A 23,013-nucleotide genomic window follows, 5' to 3' on the forward strand; every position below is an offset into this window, starting at 1 on the left:
ATATAAACAATTTGCATGTTATTTAATGAAGATAATGGTGCTTTACGATCTGTACTACTTCTTCTTGCTAAAAGTTTACACTTTATGTGGGGAAACTAATATCAAATTTTCAGTCAAACCATGGTTTGATGAAGAAAATTAAAAATTATTATACAAAAGGAAGCAGACTAAGCTGCAGTGGTTACAGAATCCAAACCCATGGAAATTATATGAACAATGTAATATATGAAAGTACAACTTTCAGGAGACAAAACTAATCAGCATACAACATTAAAAAAAAATTAAACACCTACAGATATGCATATATAAATTTAACAAGGTTTACCAGCTTAGAACTTCCTTGGTAAAATATAATGGTTATCTGCTTGAAGATTCTCACAGCATTCTCAGCAGGTGTAAAAAATATATTTGCCAGTTATTAAATGTACATGGGGTTAATGATGTTAGATCAACTAAAATACATACAGCTGAGCCATCAGATCTTTTTACTGTGGTGAGAATTATTGTTGTTCTGGGTTTTCCTGCTGTGTAAATTCAAAGGCAGATGCCAATATTTTGGAGAAACATACTGTCTCCATCTTCAGGGATAAGGAATAAGCAAGAACTCCACAAGAAGTGTAAGAAATCTATTATTGTAACTATTAATAAGAAAAATTGTAAAACTGACTGTAGTAAAAACAAAGAAAACCACCATTCCCAATCACATACAAAATTTGGTCAAACATTCTTCCATCTAGGAAAACTATATATGTAGGCATCATCAATGTGGATTTCAATATACTTCATAAACAACTGATCAGATATTCTGTAATTGTCAGATACTGTAGAAAAGATATGAGTAAAATGTGACAGTATATCAGCTATTAATAGACTTCCAGAAAGTCAATGATTCAATTAGGAGGAAAGCATTATGCTACATTCTCACTGAATACAACACATCATTGAAAATAGTCAGAATATGTAAAATGTGTCTGAATGAATCCTACAGTAAAACTTTATTTATAAACATTTGTATGATGTATTTTATACACAGAACAGGCTTAAGCAAGGAGATGCAATAGGGGGAGATGAGGGAGAAATGTGTATAAAATGTTTGTTTCAAAGCCTGAAGGGAAGAGAGCACTCATAAGACCTAGGCATTTATGGGAGGACAATATTAAAAATGGATCTTATGAAAATGTGGTTGAAGGGTGTGGACTGAACTCACCTGGCTCAAGAGAGGGGCCAATGGCAAGTTCTTGTTAACACAGTTTTGAACCTTTAGTTTTCATAAAAGGAAGGAATTTGATGAACTGAATGTATTATCAGTTTCTTAAAAAGAACTCTGCTCCATTTAGTCAGATATAATACCTGCTTTGCCACTGTAGTGAATTATTTTTAGTTAACATATTGTAAATTAGGAATGTAGAGAATTGAATGTAGTTAGAAGTAAATATAGTAGACCTTTGCATGTAGGAATGTGTTGATTCATTTCCTGTCTAGAGTAAAGCAGCAAGGCTAGTTCACCTTATTCTCAGGATATAAAAAAAACAACGGAAATGCAGATTTAGCCATTAGGCAGTCAGCAAAAATATGGGAAAACGCTAACGGAAAGGTTGTGAAAGGAAGTTGAAGAGAGATCTAGACCAGAGGGGGCCGAAATTTTGAAGATAGCAGGAGGTTACTAGAGTCATCATGAGCAAGGTGTAGCTGATCGGGCTACTTTTAACAGGCAAGTGCTGAGGAGATGAATCCAAGTTTAGTATGGGTGGATGAATAAATATTCAAAATTTCGTAACTAGAGTATACTAAGGATAAAGTGAATTAGCCTAAATTAAGAAGGTAATGTTTTAAATTAAATGTGAAATTTATGTAGAACTTAGTGTTAGAAATAAATATGATAGTCTTATGAAACAAGTTGTAGCCTCATGGACGTATTTTCTATCATATTAGCTGAGCATGTTTAAGCTGACACCAGCATCCTTGGGAACTTGCCTTGCTCCATGCCAAGCCACACTACCACATTAGTAAGACTAAAACCAAACGAATCTATACAAAGTAGAACGTTACACCACTATCCGGTGGTTTCTGGCCTCTACCTAGGAGACTTAGCTGGCTGCAGTGCATGTGGCTGTTGCATCTGCTTCTCCTCTTGTTCCAACGGGCTGACAGCCCCGCCAACTTCCATCACTTGGGGTGGTTGTATCCTCTTCTTATTCTGTTTTGATGACCCAGGTTCTTCTCCATCTGTCTGGAGTTGCTGCACAAGTGGTGGCCCTGGTTGTGCATCTCCACCGGCTTTCTGGACAGTGACAGTTTTCTGTGGCTTCTCAGGTTGGCCTCCAGTTGCCTGTTCTTTCTTCTGTCCCCCAGATTTCTTTCCTAAATTAATATATAAGGCTTTTAAATCCTTGGATAATTTTTGTCAAACCGATTACACTGAAGCGGCATATTGTAACATATCAAATTGCCATTTTTCAGTAACAGACCATAGACAGAGGAATTACCAGATTCCCAAAGAACAGAACTCAAGATACAAAAAGTAACACTTTGACATATCAGAGGAAGTTTACAACTCTGCATAGGTTGACAATACTGATGACTAATCAGGCTCAAAATCAAATTTACTATAATACTAAGTTAACAAAAAAAATTTATCATCTGCTGCCATTACTGATAAATTAATGTCTCAAAACAAGTTACCAGTCTGTAGTTATTTTGATAACAAATTTTGTGAAAATGCATCCAACTGGAGATGAATTACATCACACATACAGACAAACTGAAGGTAAATACATGCTGAGCAATTATTTTGTGAATGTACAAAAGCACAGGTATATCCATATGCAAAACACAAAAGAAGACAATGATGTGTATGTTTGTACAAAATGCATTACATGATGCATAATGAGAAGGTTGTCAGTCTGTCCTTGTACTTCACCAACAAAACTACAGCACAGATTTGTAACATCTGAAATTAAAATACTTATATACAATGGAACTAGAAGGCAGACAAATGTAATTGATGTGAGGTCATTCAGAGGAGCAGATTGTGACACTGGCCATTATCTGGTGATAGCAAAAGTGAGGGAGGGGCTTTCAGTAAGTAGATAGACTAAACAAAACTTTGACACAGAAAGATTTTATTTGAAAAAATTAAATAAGGAAGGGGTAAAGGAACAATATCAAAACAAAAATTTTGAATAGGTTTCAAATTTTAGAGACAGATAAAGATAATGAAAGTGTGGTCATCAACGGGGAGTGAGAAAATGTCAGAAACTGAAATTACAGCCAAAGAGAAACTAGGTTACAACACAAGAAAGCAAAATAAACCATGGTTTGATGGAGAATGTTCCAAATTAATAGATCGAAGGAAGCAAACAAAATTTCAATGGTTTGCAGGACCCAAACAAAACAAATGCGGATAATCTATGTAACGTGAGATATGAGGCTATTAGAACCTTTAGGAATAAGAAAAGGGAATACCTGAAGGGCAAAATTGCAGTACTTGAGACAAATAATAAGGAAAAAAAACATCAGAGACCTGTACAGAGGCATTAATAACTTTAAGAAAGGATATCAACCCCAGGTAATTTGGTAAAGGATGATAGTGGCAATTTGCTTGCAGAACCAATGAAAATTGTGAATAGGTGGAAAAATTTCTTTAGCGAGCTCCTAAATGTTCATGAGACTGGTGATATTAGACAGATTAAAATACATACAGCTGAACTGTTGGTGCCAGAACGTAGCTTAGATGAAGTGGAACTAGCCATTGGGAAGTTGAAAAGTTATAAATCTCCAGGTATTGATCAGATTCCAGTCGAATTAATTAAAGCAGGTGGCAAAGGGTTACATATGAGGATCCATAAGCTTATTAAGTTAATTTGGGATAAGGAAGAGATGCCACAACAATGGAAGGAATCCATAATTATTCCTATTCATAAGAAGGGGGACAAGACTGAGTGTGGTAATTACCGAGGAATATCGCTGCTATCAACCTCATACAAAATTCTATCAAACATTCTTTTGGCAAGATTAACCCCATATGCGAATGAAATTATTGGGGATCATCAGTGTGGGTTCAGACGAAACAGATCAACGATTGATCACATCTTTTGCATTCGTCAGATACTAGAGAAAAAATGGGAGTTCGGTGGGACCATACATCAGTTATATATAGATTTCAAAAAAGCCTATGACTCTGTGAAGAGAGAAGTGCTATATAATATTCTTATTGAATTTGGTATACCAAAGAAGGTAGTGAGTCTAATAAAAATGTATTTAAATGAAACCTGTAACAAAATTCGAATAGGTAAATATGTTTCTCAGACATTCTTCATCAAGAACGGTCTAAAACAAAGAGATGCCTTGTCTCCCTTGCTCTTTAACTTTGAGCTAGAATATGCTATCAGGAAAGTCCAAGATAGGCAGGAGGGTTTGCAATTGAACAGGACACATCAGCTTTTGGCATATGCTGATGATGTTAATTTATTGGGGGACGATATGAATACAATAAAGAAGGAACGCAGAAGTTTTACTAGAGGCTAGTAGACAGGTGGGGCTAGAAGTAAATTCAGAAAAAAACTAAGTACATGTTAGTATCTCGTCATCAGAAGACAGGCGGGCAAAATTACCTTAGGGTAGCTAATAAGTCCTTTGAAAGGGTTACAAAGTTCAAATATTTGGGAACAACAATAACAAATCAAAATGACACTCATGAGGAAGTTAGGAGGAGACTAAATTCCGGAAATGCTTGCTACTTCTCAATTCAAAATATTTTGTCTTCCCGTCTGATTTCTAAGAACCTGAAAATTAAAGTATACAAAACAATAATCTTGCCTGTTGTTTTGTATGGGTGCGAAACATGGTCTCTCACTCAGAGGGAGGAACACAGATTGCAGGTGTTTGAGAACAGGGTGTTGAGGAGGATATTTGGGCCTAGGAGGGAAGACGATGGGGCATGGAGAAAACTGCATAATGATGAGCTTAAAAATCTATACTCCTCCCCCAGTATTGTCAGGGTGATTAAGTCGAGAAGAATGAGATGGGAGCGCGCATGGATGGGACAAGAGGTGTGCACCGGGTACTGGTTGGGAAACCTGAAGGGAAGAGACCGCTGGGGAGACCTAGATGTAGATGGGAGGATAATGTCAAGTGGGATCTATGGGAGATAGGAGTTGAAGGAAACTGGATTTTGTTGGCCCAGGGCAGGGTCCCGTGGAGGGCTTTGGTTAATTCGGTGATGAACCTTCGGGTTCGGTAAGCCATCTAGTTAGTTAGTTAGTTATATCATTGGGATCTTATCACAACTTACTTATTGTCCCATCCCTATCTATTTTATGATAATTTGGTGCACTTACTATAGTAATGCGGTATCAGTTATAATGCTTTCATCATAACACAAAAATGTCTGTAACTGCTTTATTTTTTGACATGTATAAATTGGAATTTGCCATTTTCAATGTGTTCACTGTGTATCACCCATTATTTTTGTTAAGTTACGTGTATCCTATTGGAAAGTTTCCCCCTTCCCCTTTTATTTTCCATACGGCTGTGTATAATTACTACCTTCCTCTAATTACTATTATAGTAGTGGTTAGTACATTGCTGTAATCATTTCATCCATGGCTGATAGTGTTCTAAGTGTAACTATCGTCAACTCCCATAAAATCTGTGGCCGTTCTGCACATAACCTAGCTCCAATTTTAAGAAAATAGCCTTTTTAAACCAATATAATTAAGTAATGAGAACATAACTTGGCTGAAAAATGTGGAAAAATTAACTAAAGAAGTTTCGGTATTGTACTTCTCAATTCAAGTGTCAAGCTGTAATGATTTGCCTTTGTGCAAATATTGTACAATGTGTGAATTTTACATATTGTATTGTTGAATCAAAACATTTACTATTGTGTGAATAATCAGGATAAGTCAGAAAATATTCATATTAAAGTGGGCTTTAAAATTAATTAAACGAACCTTATTAATAGCTGCATTAGTTTAATGAAATTCAGCCAAGGAATTCAAATGAATACATAGTATACTGGTTCATATAAGTTTATAAGCTCAGTTAATGAAAGTGAACAAAATTAAAATGGCTACAAAGTAATGCTCAGATTTCTTCGCAGAAATATTTACAATCAGTAATCGAGACAAATATTTTGGTCTGTGCAGACCATCGGATTTTGGATCACAAATTTGCTTGCCAAAACATATTATTGCAGTTCCCTCTTTGTTTCTGTTATATTAAAACTGAACGAAATCGTTTGTTATTTGTCGTTAAAGATCGCAGTCGATTATGAAATTGTTAGAAGCGTTTTGAAAAGCACCTGCTCTATAACGCGCAGATTATACCATTGATATAACCTGCGTCTAAAAATGTTGGTGTGAAGGTGACCGCGATTTGTTAACCACGTACAAGACCACATGGTGTCATAATCAAGAAGTCCGTAATCAGTATTTTCATAAAATCTTTGCTGGCGTACACGTATTTTTCGTGCCTTAACTCAGTTTTGTGAAACTTTACAATATCTCAGTTGAATTTAATATTTCAGTAATGGCTTATATGTCGGACGAGATTTTTGTGATAAGTCCTTTTTGAAGCATTAGCATGGGAGCAAATGACATCGTCGTAAAATAGAACCATTAATAAACAATAACGCCAAATGCTTTTTTGAATACATCAACAAAATAGTACCGCAAGACGAAGTGATTTGGTTACGTGGCTTTCGTAGGGGTTATTGAGTACACTACTCGAAAAATGTTTTACTTTGGTGTTAAAACTAAAAATTTGTTAAATAAGCGGGCGTCTGTTGAAGTCTAGAGGATACGTAATGTTTGTATATCGGCAAAAATGACGAACATTTATAACATAGATCATTTTGCTGTTTTGTTATGTTGTGGTACATAATAAAAATGGGTGTTTGTCAGAAACACAGACAGTTTTCAGCCAGAATTATCATTGCAGCTGTAAGTTTAGGGGTTCTGTACTTTATACGGGAATACCGAGGAACTGCACTTAAAAAAATAAAGAAAGACGGTTCTTGTGGAGATGATTCTCTTCTTGAGAAGGTTGCGGTCGTAAATTCTTCCAGTGAATGTCAAATTGTGACAAGAACGTTGCAGAGGTTAGTAGTTTGTTGCAGAGCTGATCAGTTGTTGTGTAGCTTAATGTACGGTTTTCATAGTATCAGAAAAAACCTCCAGTGAGACTGGCTGGTAGCTAAATGGTATAGTTTTGATTTATTTCGGAAGAGAATTTTTTCTTCATGTCACCAAATCCGTCACTTAGGGGTCATGTAGCCACCTTTGCAGCAGGTGCCCGTTTTTCTTTTCGTTTGGGGTTATGCAGTCAAACCTTAAAATTATCAGTCACTCTCACCAATATCAGAAGTCTTGGATTGATGGAATTTTATTTATACGCCTTCTGTACTCCTTACTGGCATGTTGTTCTGGGATAGGGACAACATAACGTTTACCTATATTCCCTCTGTAACACAGAGTTGAAAATATTGTTCATCACGGTGGATGAATTACAAATTTCTTCTTTCAGGTTAAAGTAGACAGAATTTTTGAAAAAATAATCTGCAAGGTAATTATCTGAGATATGGATGTACATAAAAAAAACTGATTACAGAATACGTTTAGGATGGAATGTGACCAAATTCAAGTAATCCTGTTTGTAATTTTTTCAACTACCAACGATGTTTAAATATGGACCGACAATGGTAGGCTTGTATGTGAACACCTGCGCGCATAACAATGCAAGAAAAAGTATTGGAATTTCTAACCAACGCCTGCAACCATCTTGGCTGAGCGTGCCGTAAGGCTCTTTTCTCATTTATTATGCATGCTTTATAAATGCCTGAATAAACCGTATTGCACTCTATTCATTTACCTAAGAAACTAATTTTTACGTCATCTGTTTATTCGGCATTGTTGTGTTTCATTATTGCCGTCAACAATCCGCTTTCGTTATTGCGGAAAGAGCTGAGCTGTGAATCGCTTGTAGAAGAAGTGCGTCGTAGAGTAGATAATTTTGTGCTGTTAAAAACGTTTTAGAAAACCACAAGTACTTGTCTTATATAAGAATTATTAAGGAATCTGTGATACTGCCCTCCACTCTCTCCATTTTAGTTTTGATTAAATTGATAATTGCCGGTGGACATCCTGGTCTCTTACAATTGAACAAATTTTGAGGTAAGGGATTCCTATTTATTATTATTATTCATCACATTCAATGTTTTCATCTGCATTTGTGAACTCGTGTAAGAGAATTAGGCTTGTCGTCTTTCTAACACAATTTCAAGTAACATTAGATTGACTTATGTTTTTACCGGTATCATTCACAATAAAATAAAATTGCAATAGGCAATTAACATTTTACAATTTTAAAAGAATAATAATGTGTTTCGTAACCCAGAATCTTAATAAAGATTTATGGGTGCTAAGAAGTGGGGTGTATATTCTGAATAATAATTCTAACACTTTACTTTTCCTGATACATCGACATTATTGAAGCGTTTTTCGGAAATGTGAAGAATTTTTATTTCGGTTTTACAATTATAATTATCGACGAACCTCCCTCTTATTATCTCCCTGCAGCAGCAGATAAAATCCGGGGAATGCTTGCTATCATTGAGTGCAGAGTATTTATGGGTGCAAAACGTGGTCTTTCACTTTGAGGGAGGAGCATAGACTGAGGGTCTCTGAGAACAGGGTGTTGAGGAAGATGTTTGGACCTAAAACGGGAGTGGGAAAGATATTAGAGAAAAATGCACGGCCTCTTCTCACCGGATGTTGTTAAGGATGGGCGGGGGGGGGGGGGGTTGTTTAAAAGTTATTGGTTGGGAAGCCTGAAGGGAGGAGACCTCTGGGAAGACCTCGGCGTAGGTGGGAGGATAACATTAAGATGGACCTTAGGGAGATGGGCCTCAGTTGAGCGAACTGGATGCAACTGGCTCAGGATAGACCCTGGTGGCGGGCTTTTTGAACCTCCTGTTTCAGTAAAGGAGTGGAAGTGACATGCCGAGTACCAGTCGAATTTTCATAGAATATCTCGCACATTGCAGTGCATTGTTAGTAGCGTGATGTAGGCCTGATCTACGCATGCGGTAGAACAACGTAGAGCTTCCAACTGTAATTCTCTCGTTCATTTGATAAATTTAAGTTACATTTTGTGCTTTTAGTGTATATAAATGTGTAACTTAGGCATTTATGTCCTTAATCAAGTAGTTCTACAGAGAAAGAAGAACTCGAAAATTTTATGCTTATGAAAAGGCGTAGCTTTCTTTTTCCAAAATTTGTTTGTTACCTGTCTGGTTCTGCATCAAATGTCACATAATTTCTATGGCATATTTTTGTCGTATTTTTTTAAAATCGATTCACAAGAAGAATCTAAGGCTTTGTAGATTACATTGATATTTTATAAGTAATGTCTACGTAGTTTACATATAAGAAGATTTAACTTTATGCGAGTAATGACAAACACGCGACATGACTTAATATTGCCTATACCAGTCGCATCTTCAGGGTGATTAAGGCAAGAAGAGTGAGGTTGTCGGGTCATGTGGAATGCATGGATGGGGCAAAAGGTGTGCACTGGGTATTTTTGGAAAGCCTGGGATCTATCGGAGATAGGAGTTGAAGGGGACTGGATTTTGTTGTCCCAGGGCAGGGTATGATGGAGAACTTGGTTAGTTCGGTGTTGAAACTTCGTGTTACGTAAGTCATCTAGGACCTAGATTCTAGGTGGTTAATTAGATTAGTCACATTTAGAGCTTTGGCATTTTGTGTTGGCCCTCAACAGGCATTTCTAAAACAAAGAAACAAACTGAGTCTATGGAGCAGAAGTCCTGATGAGAATCTAACAGTAGCCCTGGTAATCAAGTGCCGCGCCTTTTATGAAACAAGAACTTTCATGTCCCGCCTCTAAGCCACATCCACAAGCAGATGAAGTCAAGTCACACCTTCATTCTCAACCTCTAAGATCCATTTTAATATTATCCCAGCAACTCATAGGACTCTCAAGTGACCTTGTCGTTTCAGGTCTTCCGATTAAAAAGTTGCACTTCTTGTCTCTGACATGTGTACTACATGAACCGCCCATCTCATTACCTTTGATCTGACAGCCTACATTTTATCAGTTAGTGAAGAGATATATAAAGCTCCATATTATGCAATTTTCACCATTCCCTTGTGAGTACCCTCTCGCAGGACCAGATATTATTCCCAATACCGTGTTCCCTCTCAGTCACTCTCAGTTGATGTGCACACGCGTCAGTATGAAGAAAAACCTTTAACAGCGATTGACCGTTTTTCAGGAGATGGAGTCAAACCAACATCGGAGCTGTTTTCAAGTCGACGGCAGGTGCAATTGCACCGAAACATTGGTCCCTCTGAACGAGCTGAGAGAGAAGAACCTCTTTTGTGACGCGGTGTTGAGGTTGGAGGACGGCGGCGTCTTTCCAGTCCACAGATTGATTCTGTCGATGCGCAGCGCATATTTCAGGTTTGTTCATTTATTGGCGTGGTTGATTAACATGTGAAATAAGGACATAACAGACGTCAATTGGTATGTGAAATTTTATATCCCCTTTGTTGCAGAAATCTGTAATTTTATACGGATATTTGTCTTTTGTTATTTGTTCATTGTCATGAAATATCACGGCGGTGAGGAAGAAGACTGATTGTCTTCTGGACGTTGCGTCGTAGAAACTGAGTGGCATTTCAGACGTACTTACTGCCTTTTGCCTTGATGATGGAGGCAGTAAGCACCTCTGAATCATCCGATAATTTCTACTAGACTAAACGACGCAACATCCCAGAAGACGTACGTGTTTTTTGTACTAATTTTTAAGTGCGGTTGTACCAAGGTGACAGTCAATAGATCTGTGGGGAGAAATAGAATCAATCCATTTCCAAAACGTCTTGGTGTCAATATGTAAATACGACCGACAAAGTCCAGAAGGAAGTTGGGAGTTCAACTTCGTCACGTCACTGTCCGTAACATCGAAAGCTGCTGTGTGTTGCTCTGTCTCAAATATAATAAACTGTAACAAAGCACCTTGCGAGACATTTTTCATTGTTAGGAGAGAATCGTTCGAGAATTTGTGCATACGTTATTCTGCTTGTGTTTTAAATAAAGATGCTTAGCGTTCTTGAAATGAGAAATGAATTGTAACCGTGAACCATTGTTTCTGTTTTCCAACAGACGTTTCTCATGTCTTGTTACGAGCTGTGCCCCTTTTTCAGTTTTCAGACAATCAAATCTTTCTGTTTGTCTTGCATTGCAAAGCCCTTAATTTGTAATATAAAATTGTTTGCTGGTTGGTGATCAGTTTTTAAAGGCCCCGTAGAAACATCGGCTTTCCTTTTAAGTTGTTTTTGTCGGGAAAATATATTGACAGAACAAATAATTTCATATTACGAACTGATCAATCAGTGCAATGAACAGCCTACGATGTATGTTGAAATATTTGTGTCAATTTGCTGGTTGGCTTTAAAATTTCTGTAGTAGTTGATATAAGCTCAGATATCTCTTGAAGGAGTCCATTGTATAGTACAAATGTTCGCTGCTTGCTATCCGATTTGTAAGTAATATTCTGTTAAGCCTACACCCGCTTCTGACCCTCTCGCAGTTAATCTGGTCTCATTAGTACACATTCTCGGAGTTTTTGAAGTTTTCGTATAACAAAAATTCATCCACCACACTGACAAAAGGATACTTTTATTTGGCTACGTGAGTCATAAAAACTTAAAGTTTATGCCCATGACTTGTAATTTTCTGCTCGCCGTTTCTCCAAATCGACGTCTGCTTCGTGACGTTTCAGGACCCTCTTCACGACAACACTGCACACCAGTGAGGAGACTGATATTCTCCTCCACGAAGTCAGCTCTGACATGATGACCCTGATACTGGATTATGTTTATTTTCGCGAGGTGGACATCCACTCAGACAACGCGTATCAGCTGCTGGCGACGGCTGACTACTTGTGTATTCCGGACGTTCCTAAACTCTGCTGCGACTTCCTCAAGAACGCAATGGACACCGACAACTGTATCGGCATCTTGCTTGTCGCGAGGTAATTGATGTTCATTTATCATTTGCTGTGACGCCAGCCTTCATCGCTCTAGCGAATCACCTTTACTCAAGAGAGCAGCAGGAGATTAAAACCTCTGACTAAAGACTGATCAGATTATAATGCGTTGGCAGGATGTTATTAATGTCTCTGTAATTTAAATGTTTCTGCACAAAGTAAAACCTTTGTTAACCGACCCTCGATTATCCTATTCCCGCATTAAGCGATCGAATTTCAACCAGATCGGTTGCGATCGGTTTCCACCGGCGGGGGTGTTTAAAACGATGTCCACGCGGTACAGTTCATTGATCTGAACTCACACCCAGATTTTGCTGAGTATTATGAACAATTCAAGACATTTAGATAATTGGTTAATATCGGGCAAAGACAGAAAATAACCCGCTCGTTCCCATAGAAGATGAAGCCCTGCTCCTTCTCATTCAGGACAACATAGCAAGCAAACCACTGACATCGGCAGAATCACACCAGAACCTCCCCTTCATGCGATGGACAGAATGACTGATAAATTCACTATTTTAGTACAGGGACTCCTTCGAACAGCGGTGACGATTGAATTTTGCCATCGGCTTGTGCGTGCGACACGCCCGCATCATCCGTGACGAGGAAAATCTGTATTGAGTCTCTAATTATTTGTTCAAATCCATGACCACGTCCCCTTTCCCTCGCAAATCCGACTTATAGGCTTATCCGACCCGTGGTTCCCCCCATATAGTCCACCTAAACGAAGTTTCACTGGATTAACACACACAGTTAACACAAGGTCGTTTCGCCAAGGTTAATGCCAGAATTCAAAATTCTGCACTTCTGATTTCACTGCCTTCTTCACTTGCGTACGCCATGCATTTGTTTCAACCTATTAAAAATAGTATTAAAATATATATTAAAATTGTCCGTCAATCACAATAAAGTAATATAAGATAATTAAATGGTTAAAATATTATCTTTTGTTCCGTATCGAGTACTCGATTTACATATGGAACATTCTCGACATGTTTCGGCTTTTATAGAGCCGTCATCAGGTGTATGTTATAAACTCTTAACTCAATTACTAATTTTTAATTTTCTAATTTTCTTATCATTTCTTCGTTTTTCACATTGTATCAACATTTGTTGTTGTGTTATATATCATTGATACAATCGTATTGTCGGAGTGATGTTAATGCTGCGTATATTGGTCTGTGAATTAAAGGATTCAAAACCATTAATGAAATTGAATATAGAAAACAAAATAAATGAAAGTAAACGTATAAACTTACCAGAGAAGTAATATCGAATTTGTAAGAGGAGATATCAGAAGTACAGTATCAGAGCGAGGTTGGTTATTGACTGCGGTGTTATTGGGTGAAAGGCGGTTTGTCAGGGTTGGGGTCAAGGTACTGGAGTGCATTAAAAATGGGGTTGTTAAGCAAAATGTTATTATCATTAAGGCATATGTTTTGTTTATAAGTTTGATATATGTGATATTTTTCTATTGTATCTCTGTGTCTTTTGTTTTTTACTATTTTTAGTATGTCCATTGTTTCATCAGTTGTGTTGTAAGCATGTCCTTTATTGAGAATGTGTTTAGAGTATGCAGAACTATCTTTATGGTGTTTTATAGCTGCTATGTGTTCTTTGTATCTGTGTGTGAAAGTACGACCGGTTTGACCTATATATATTAGTGGACAATCCTTGCATTTCAATTTATATATACCTGGTAAGTTGTATTGATTGTTTATGTTTATTATTGGTTTTTGTTTGAGGATGTTTTTTATTGTGTTTTTTGTTTTGAAGGCTGTTTTTATTTTAATTTCTTTAAATAATTTAGTTATGAATTTGGTTTCTTTTCCTATGTATGTAAAAGTGGCCCATTTATTTTGTATGTTTTCGTTTTCGTTGGGTTTTGTCGTATTATTAGGTTTTTTATTTAGTTTGTAGTTATTATATCCGTTTTCTTTAAGAATTTGTTGAATGATGTTTAATTCTATTTGTTTGTTTATTATAGATATTGGATATAGATTTTTTCTGTTTAGTAAGTAGTTGATAGGCATTTGTTTGTGTTCAATGGGGTGGCAAGATGAGGCATGAATTATTGTGCTTGTGTTTGTAGGTTTTCTGTAAATTTTGAATTCGAAATTTTTTGTTTTTCTTATTATAGTTAAATCTAAATAGTTTAGTGTGTTATTTTGTCGAGAATGTTCCATATGTAAATCGAGTACTCGATACGGAACAAAAGATAATATTTTAACCATTTAATTATCTTATATTACTTTATTGTGATTGACGGACAATTTTAATATATATTTTAATACTATTTTTAAATAAAATCACAATATGACGCACCTACAATATCTTCAACCTATAACTTTATCACGAGGACGAGCGGTAATTGCCTGGGAAACTTCAGAGCCGAAAACTTTCTATTTTGCCACGGTTAAACGGAGCATTAGTCATCGTCGCCTCTCCACTTGTCTGCTCTCAATCTCGTTCATTCGGGCTTCGAAAGGATGAGGTAAGAACTGCAGGCGAAATACTGTGGTGTGCAAATGATTGAGAATCCAGTTCTTGCTGCAGTGTTTCATTGTGTCAGAGTCCGCAGGAGATCGATTCTGAGTCGGCTCTTACCCTCGTTGTGACAGGTTTCACTTCTGCGCCGGCCTCGAGACTCGCGCTCGAAGCTTCGTTCTGGGCTACTTCGTGGAAGTGTCTCAGAAGAGCGAAGAACTGCTGGAACTGCCTGTAGAGGAGCTGCAAGCGATAATCGAGTCGGAGGAACTGAACGTGCCGGACGAGAGAGTTGTTTGGGAGTGCATTCTCCGGTGGATCAACTACGACCCGGACAACAGGAAAGGTCACATCGCGGGCCTTTTGAATGGCGTCAGATTGGGACTACTGGGCACAAAATTTTTGAGGAAGGTCAGTATGGGAAGTGAAACGCGCATTTTCAATTCCATTTTCACACGTGTTCGTAACCAATTAATTCAAATCGTGAGCCTTTTTCTTGGTCACGTGTAAGCCCGTCTGTCTGCCTGTCAGTCAGCAGTTCCAGCTTGAGAACGTCTAAACGGATGTTCATTAGATTTAATACTGATGATCTTTAACAGAATCTGTTGACACATTCCAATTCTGGCTAAAATCTTACAATAACAACGTGAAAACTATACAATGATTTGAATGCGTTATTCCGCGCGAAATTTGCTGCGAAAGATAACCCCAGATTGCCTTAGTTTCCATGGTTACAACAACTACCTGTTGAATGTCGCTGGTAAGACGCTCGTACATCTGTGTGTATGTGCAAACCAAATATTCGATTCGTCCTTTTATGCAGATGTGTGGGTGGAGTTAATAATCTCCTTTTATTCATCGTCTGTAAGTTTGACAGTCCGTCTGTGCTAAGTAAAGTAAAGTTTGTCCCGCTATACGCCATGTAGGCGTTTGGGGGGGGAGTGGAGGTATAGCTCCTCTCTTTCTTGACCTCGGCACTAGATGGGAGTGAGTGGTCAGCATCACGCCCCGGCCGACTTTACCCCCGGGAATGGACCCCGGTACCCATTGTAGAGGAGGCTGGGTGGGCCCCAGAGCCGGTCTGGACGCAGAGGCTAGAGGAAAAATCCTCTGCCCCCGTCGGGGATCGAACAACGGTCGTCCAGCCCGTAGCTAGTCACTATACTAACTGAGCTATCCCAGCTCATGTCCGTCTGTGCTACAATTTTTTATTACAGTCACAGCGTTTATTAAAATCTTTTACGTGTTTTAGTTCAACTACAGCATTCCACCGTTAACGTCCACTCAGCATGAATAAGAAAATCCTCAACAGATAAATCACGTCTTCTGGCGCAGCGTCTACTTAACAAAAGTTCCTACTGCCATAAGAAGCGTATCTTAGCTGCTATAATAATTTCACGCATCTCCGACGATATGCATAGTCAACCCTAGAACACTTGGCATGATAATCTTCAGCTGACTGAGATATCGGAAAAGTGCGGCAAGAAAACTTCGTTCTACATCCGAGAGTAAATTAACCGATGAGCTTCGAACTCATAGACAGCTTTAACATTCTAATATTTTAGCCGTCATCTCACGAAGCATCCATACAACTTACGACATTCTTTCTTAGTTTCATTTCACACGTGCTTCAACCGCAGAGAGAAAATGTTTCTATTCTAGGTCAAATGCCCTGTAATTTCAGCCACACACCTTTACGAATACGTGTGAAACATCGCACGGATTCTTGAAAATGTTATCTGTTTACAATTTATCATTTATCTACTATAATAGTTTCGAACACTTAAAGAGAGCCACCTGATGATGACCAATTAAGGTCGAAACATGCAATGGCTCTTAATAGACTTCGAGCCCATAATCACACATTGTTTGTTGACGCGTCTTCAACCGAACCATCAACACGTAACAGGTTGCCTCCCTTGAATCTCGAAGCATCTAATTGTCATAAATTTCTTTCGGTGTTACGTAATTTTGACGATTAATTAAAGTTAACGAATCAAAAAGAATGTGGTGATCGCAGCGTTCATCTCGCACGGGAGAGACGAGAAATAAGTTACAATTTTGAATGTAACTCAAAATGCAACCCTTACTGAAGTATTTATCTTTCGGTTGAAACACATTTCAATAGTTTTCTCTAAGATCGATTTAACCTTGATTTCGCTTCTCTGCACAACCTGTGCATTTGTTAAGAGCGTCGTTACATAAACCAAAAAAGATATTTTCTGTACATAGCATAGTCTATTACTGTGAGTTCCCAACCAAATTATGTGTGAATTTCTCGTCTCCTCTGCAATGGAACATGGCATCCCTTCCTAAAATTTCATAAGGTCCACATTGTTCAACAGGTTTCAAAACACCCATACGTGACTGAAAATCTGGAGTGCAGACCCGTGATCTCGGAGACTCTCACATTCCTTGACGACGTGGAAAGGTCGACGAATAAACACAAGGACTTCGTGACACCTTGGTTTGCCCGCCCGCGAAACCCACTGGACATTCTTTTTGTTATTGGTGGGTTTCACCACGCAGATCCGACAGATGTGATCGAAGCGTACGACGCACGAGCAGATCGGTGGATTGTGGTGAGTTGGAAGCATTTCTACTCTTACCGTGCCTTGTTAAATGACGCCTCGGAAAAAACTACTTTTCGTCTTTTGTTGCTTATTTTCACTAAGTAATTATTTACTTAAGCTTAATCACAAGGACCTCATAGCCTCGTTATTTCGTGTTCATTTCCATTGCAGTGAACCCTTTTTTAAAGGAAGACCGAAAGACTGAATTAAAAATAAGAAATACATAAATTACTCACATGCTGAGTCTCATGTACAATGTAAGTTCTAATAGGAATCGACGAAGGATATGAAGTTTGCCTTAAATACCAAGCTTCCTACATCAACTGTCATGGCAACCTGTCTGCTGATTTTAGATAGAAACGAAGTCATCGTTAATCGTCAGTGTGGATTTCAATGTAATAAATGAAGTAGCGAATAATGTCGATGTTGGCCATCTGCGTGGGAACTCTTCGTGAATTAGAAGGGGCACTGTTTGGGGTCGGGTGGGGGACGTGCTGCCTCCAGCTTTGCGTCAAAAAACACCAATATCTCTCTTTACCATCGTACGAACCTGAAATGTCAGAAATTTTGGTCCACTGTTGAGGGTTGTACCTCTGCTCCGGTGGTTGATCGTTTGGACTCTAATGTAAGGACTTCAAATCAATAGACCAAGTGACCCAAAGAAACATAAACCCATAACCTGTCGTTCCTGCAGGTGGAGGCGGTCGGCTCGATCGGTCTGCGACGTGACCATGGCACGGCAGTAGTCGGTTTCGACATTTACGTTATCGGTGGTGGCGACGGCGGCTTTGGATGTTTAAGCTCATGTTGCTGCTTCAACGCTTTTACGAAGACATGCCGCGAGGTGGCGCCTATGAATAAACGAAGGTAAGATTCAGCTTGGTAACTAAGGAAATCCTTGGAACAGAGTCCTTCTTCAAAAGCTGATAGTTGCTCTCTTAGTCAAGATATAATTGTGGGCAGGGGCTGTAAAATTAACCCACTCACATACAGGAGTATCGTGTAAAGTGTGAATAGGTAGGAGGTTTTTGCGACAATGTTGGTTTTAAGAATACGATTTGCTTTTTAATTCATTTGAATTATTATTTAACAATGACGAAAGAACAATTTCGTTCTGCAAGATGAAATGCATCTGAATCAGCAATAAATGAGCTTAGCAGAGCGTGTACTTTTTTCGTTTCAGAGAAAATTTAATGGTGGCAGTTCTGAGAGGTGCAGTGTACGCCATGGGCGGTGAAGATATATGTCTAATTCTCAGTTCGGTTGAAAAATATGACTGCAAAACGAACCAGTGGTCTTTGATCAATCCCATGAACACACAGCGAGCCGATGCAGCAGCGGCTGTGCTGAATGGTACGTAAATGCTGTGAAACAGAAATGTGTGAACTAGTGCAGAAGGCGAGGCGTCAGTCTGTCCGCGTGTGACAACGCAAGAACGGTTGAAGGAATCGCAGGATTTGAGGTTCTCACGGCGGCGAGTACGAAGATGGCTGTCGTTTGACTTCTGCCGACGTTTCAGGCGAACTTTATGCCTTCGTCATTGAGGCATTCCTCTTCGTTCTTGATGTTAGATTCCCTCACTCCATTGTCCCATATCCTTCTATTATCTCTTTCTTTTATCCGTGCTACATACTACGTTATTTCACAGATTGCAATGGCTTGAAGTTCTGAGTGCGTAATGGATTCTTCTGCTCTTGTAAGCTGTCTCTGTTCGTCCTCTTCTGCCTTTGTAGTGTACACAAGGAGTGAATGCAAACAACCATCAAACTATCAAACTGGCTCTCATATAATACAGATGTAATATGTTTTTGAGACAGTTAATAAATAATCTCATGTAAATAGCACATGATATTATAAGTGTAGAGCACCGCTTGGCAGCTCGTACCGTACATCTCTGACACCAAATTTAATAAAATTCGTTTCTCAGAAGTTGTAACTTACCACCATTTCCATTATGCATTAATTTAAGCACTTTATGCTGTTTATATTAAATTTGATCAGGTAAACTCGTTTCCTTTGACAAGCTGATTGTCTGCATTCGAAACAAAGAAACAGATGAACAGAGACAGCCGTGTCTGTGGAGTTTCTGTGACACGAAGGGGAAATTAATAGATTTACAAATTTAAGTACGGATTGTCCCAAGTTTGTACTCTGCATGATCCGGTATAATGCCTCCACCTACACCAAATATGTGTACATTTTGTGTCAGATAGCTAATTTCTTTTTACAGACAAAATATACGTCGCTGGTGGAAGAGATGGTGAGATGTATCTAAACTCGGTGGAAGTTTATGACCCGGACACCAACCGATGGACTTTCGTTGCACCAATGCTTACTGCACGTATGTGGTTTGCTTGTGTCGCTTTCCACGGCTGTCTGTACGCCCTAGGTGAGAACTCTGGACATTCTGATTGATGCAACCCTATCCTTCTTATAGAAGTTGCTATTGTGAAATGTTTTCCTGGTTTTCTTTGAGTGACTGAGTTTTTATGATCAGCATTTTGACGTAAACACGTCTATACGGAAGGGTCATTCGGTAAAAAAGTATAATGAAAATGTGTAACGAAGTTGGGTCACAAAATGTGTAAGATCAATATCAACAGATCGACAACAATGGTTACCTGGTCATCTGTTTACTCGGCATTGTTGTTACCTAGGAAACTTGACCAAGTGGTTGGTTGAAGATACGATAAATACATACATCTAGAAAGTTATAATTGGTAAAGTTGACGGTAAGATATCACTTGTGATACATGGGCGTGAAAGGAAGGATAATATTAAAATGTTTTATGAAACTAGAGTGTTTGGGAAGGGTTCAACTACAGGCTTTTATGAATAAGGTAATGAATCTTGTGGTTCAATACAGGCCAAATATTTCATGGCGAGGTGACAGAGTTATGAATATCAAGACGGGTCCCGCTTATGGGGATAGAATAAGTTCCCTTTGGCAGATTTTTATATGCTGTGACATTTTTACGGAATGTGTGTGTGTGTATGCAGGAGGAACCAAGTGGATATCGAACAAGCTCAGTACCGAAAAGTATGACCCTGCAGCAGACACGTGGACCGAGTTCCCTGACATGGACTTCAAATATCGTGACATATACGCAGAAGTCATCGACGATATGATCTTCGTCTTCAAAGGATATATTATTTTTGGCGGCGCATCTTACAAATACAAGGAAAATCGATGGTTTGTTTCTTTGTTTGTTTGTTTGTTCAGGACTGTATAATCACAAACTGTTACTTTCGAAATGCTCTAGGAAGTGAATCATTTCCGGTCAAGGTCTCCGAGATCTTGCGGATGCTGCGCCGTGTAGTGACGTAGAAACAGTCCGACGTTTCAGAGATTCTTATTGCTTACTCAGGGCCTTGAATACAACGCGCGAAAAATGGGTGAGAGGAAGGGGGTAGAGTGAAAGCAGGCAGGGCGATGTTGCGGTCAGGCCGTATCGTTAGAGCAAAGGCCAAATGACTAGGTAATGCTAATCAGACGTAAACTGTAACTGCATCATTAAGAAGCTCTTAGAGTAAGTTTCTTTGATCAGTGGCACTCTCTTGGGCAGAAAGTTCCCGGCGTTCAGCACATCAGCATCGCCATAATATTCGGCTTTTATCAAAGTGTTGGTTCAGTTTCAGGTTTAACGACGCCTATCAGTCTCATGTTCCCATATTTTATGGAAGTTTATTTGGAAATGGCTGTTGAGAGAGTGAGTAAGCAGGTCCGAAAACATCCCTGAAGACAGATTTCTTCATAATTGTTTGTGCAAGAGCCAGGAATCCCACAGATATTCATTTAATTTTGATTTTTGTCTGTTTTATGTCCAGCAGAACCTCTCCAGAACTACGTTTGGTGGGACAAATTTTTTTTGAAAATATATTGCTAATAGGGGTAAATATTGTCATGGGCGCATGTCTCAAACAAGACACGCTTATCTCTCCAAAGAAAGCGTGTGATTAAATTTATTATTCTGACCGAAGGTAATGGCTTAATGAAGTCGTTTGATAGCTTTTTAAAATAGTCACAACTTGTACCTCCACTTTGATGTAATAAAATGTATCACGTTATAATAGAACGTTGGCCGGGGTTCTATGTGCATGAGTGAAAGAAAGATCACGTGGCAACTGTTCTGAAATATGGCGTGGGAATCGTACACTGACGTCCCATTGGGGGAATTTTTGTTAAGGTTGTCTGGAGACGAATTATAAGCAACGACATTTCGGTGGAAGCTGTGCCCTTAGCTTCTAGCAGTTTTCCATTCTACCAAAAGACAGAGCCAGCCCATCAGACATGGATATTTTTAGGTCAACACATTTCACGACTCACAAAGATAATTCTTTTATACTTATTCTACAACGAAATCTCTGATATTTTAGAACCCCATAAGTAAAAGTATATATATTTTTAAGAAATTGGGTAATTTCTTTACATAAATGCACCGACATTCAAATTACATTTCTGTTAAATTTATATTAAATAAATTCTTTATGGTAGAAGACGCATGTAGAGCTACAAATTTTCTGTAACTGTGTCAGTGAAATGTTGTAAAAATTGTCTTGAGTGTAGATAATACTGATGGATGAGAAAGAGGGTTTTTTTCCACTTTTAATATTTCAAATTGCAGGCACAAGGTGAGAGACATGAATGTTGGTAGATCCCACATGTCGACTTGTGTCGTCAAGAACCTACCGAATGCAAGCGATTACACCTACAAACACAGAGACAAATTAATGGTGGAGAAACGTAAAAAAAGAAGCAGGAGAAACGTAAAAAAAGGAAGAGGAGAAACGTAAAGAAATGTTAGATTGGGAAAATCAGTAGTTTGCACGAACACATTAATTTTAATTACTTTCCCTACGAAAATTATGTAGAAAAGAAGGAATTGATGTAGGAGCTACCAAAAAAAATAATAAAAAGACAAATGTTGTTTGCAGCAAAGAAGGAAAAAATTATTTCTTCTCGTTATTTTCTGCTCAAGAAGTCTTTTTGAAATAAGTTACTTTACAGACGTTTAATTTTACTATGTTCTTGATTCATGAACATCGTTTAGAAAAACGTCATTACGAAGGCAACACACTGAGAATTTTGTATCGATTTCTGATCTAGTGTGTTATTTTAAAGAAATTGCATAAGTAAATTAGGCTGATTTGCCCCAATATACTGGGTAATTGTGCCAAATGCCAATCTTTGTCTCCTCCTACAATTCTTCCCTTCAACTGTTCTTTCCATTACCAAATTAACCAATCCTGGGTGCCTCCGAATGTGTTCCACCATCCTATCTCTTCTTCTGTTAAGAATTTTCCATAGCCTTCTTACTTCGCCTATCCTGGCTTCCTTGGACACGTGTCAGAATAAGACGAGTTTTCTCTCTTGCCTCCTTTCACTGTTATCAGGTACACAACGTCTTACCAGGAAAACTAGAACTAGTGGGAAAAAGAAGGCTTGAATGATATACTGACAAGGTTTGCCAGCCTCAGTTTGACTCCAGATCACGTAAATTTTCGTAAAATACGTGCAGGACTCAGTCCAATATCGGGCCGCAAATGGTTAAAGATAACAACAATGCAAAAATAGTAACAGGAGGAGTTTCATGGCCCTTAGGTCCAATTGGAAAACCATTCTGTTCCGAGCGAGGGAAAAAGATGGACTACCCTCATTTAGTCAATTATTTAGAAGTACTTAAGGTGCCTCTAAAAGAATCACGCAAACCTTAACTTCTGCCTGTAGAATTGTAAGCCAAATTATAATCTGAAATTACAAAAGTCATATAACGACTCTACCTTTCATGCCTTAAAAAGTAACTTCAGCAGAATCCTCAAACATATTTTAAAAAGTATCAGTAAATAATTCTAGCCCCTTGGGGATAAACTTGACATTAC

The 23,013-nt window shown here is 38.4% G+C and overlaps 1 protein-coding gene across 6 annotated transcripts in view; it reads left to right on the forward strand.

Annotated features, from left to right (window-relative positions):
- LOC110838885 (kelch-like protein 10) overlaps window positions 1–22,061 on the forward strand; it is a 46,356-nt gene extending 24,295 nt beyond the window's left edge. For 4 of the 6 annotated variants that reach the window (XM_087346409.1, XM_087346406.1, XM_087346407.1 and 1 more), the window contains exons 8-16: window positions 10,298–10,485; window positions 11,807–12,058; window positions 14,695–14,971; window positions 16,906–17,142; window positions 17,828–18,000; window positions 18,317–18,486; window positions 19,364–19,522; window positions 20,134–20,326; window positions 21,759–22,061. In XM_087346409.1, the coding sequence (XP_087202535.1) occupies window positions 10,298–10,485; window positions 11,807–12,058; window positions 14,695–14,971; window positions 16,906–17,142; window positions 17,828–18,000; window positions 18,317–18,486; window positions 19,364–19,522; window positions 20,134–20,326; window positions 21,759–21,927 (1,818 nt within the window). In that variant the 3' untranslated portion in view covers window positions 21,928–22,061. Of the gene's footprint in view, window positions 1–7,556; window positions 8,175–10,297; window positions 10,486–11,806; window positions 12,059–14,694; window positions 14,972–16,905; window positions 17,143–17,827; window positions 18,001–18,316; window positions 18,487–19,363; window positions 19,523–20,133; window positions 20,327–20,766; window positions 20,844–21,758 lie in introns of those variants that run through there. The other 2 variants (XM_087346410.1, XM_087346411.1) reach the window with 2 other exon arrangements.
- Window positions 22,062–23,013: the final 952 nt, after the last annotated feature.

Source organism: Zootermopsis nevadensis, unplaced genomic scaffold, assembly GCF_977971745.1.
Source record: "Zootermopsis nevadensis isolate Lab colony 2312 unplaced genomic scaffold, Znev_1.0 Znev_ptg000010l, whole genome shotgun sequence".
Lineage (NCBI taxonomy): Eukaryota > Metazoa > Arthropoda > Insecta > Blattodea > Termopsidae > Zootermopsis > Zootermopsis nevadensis.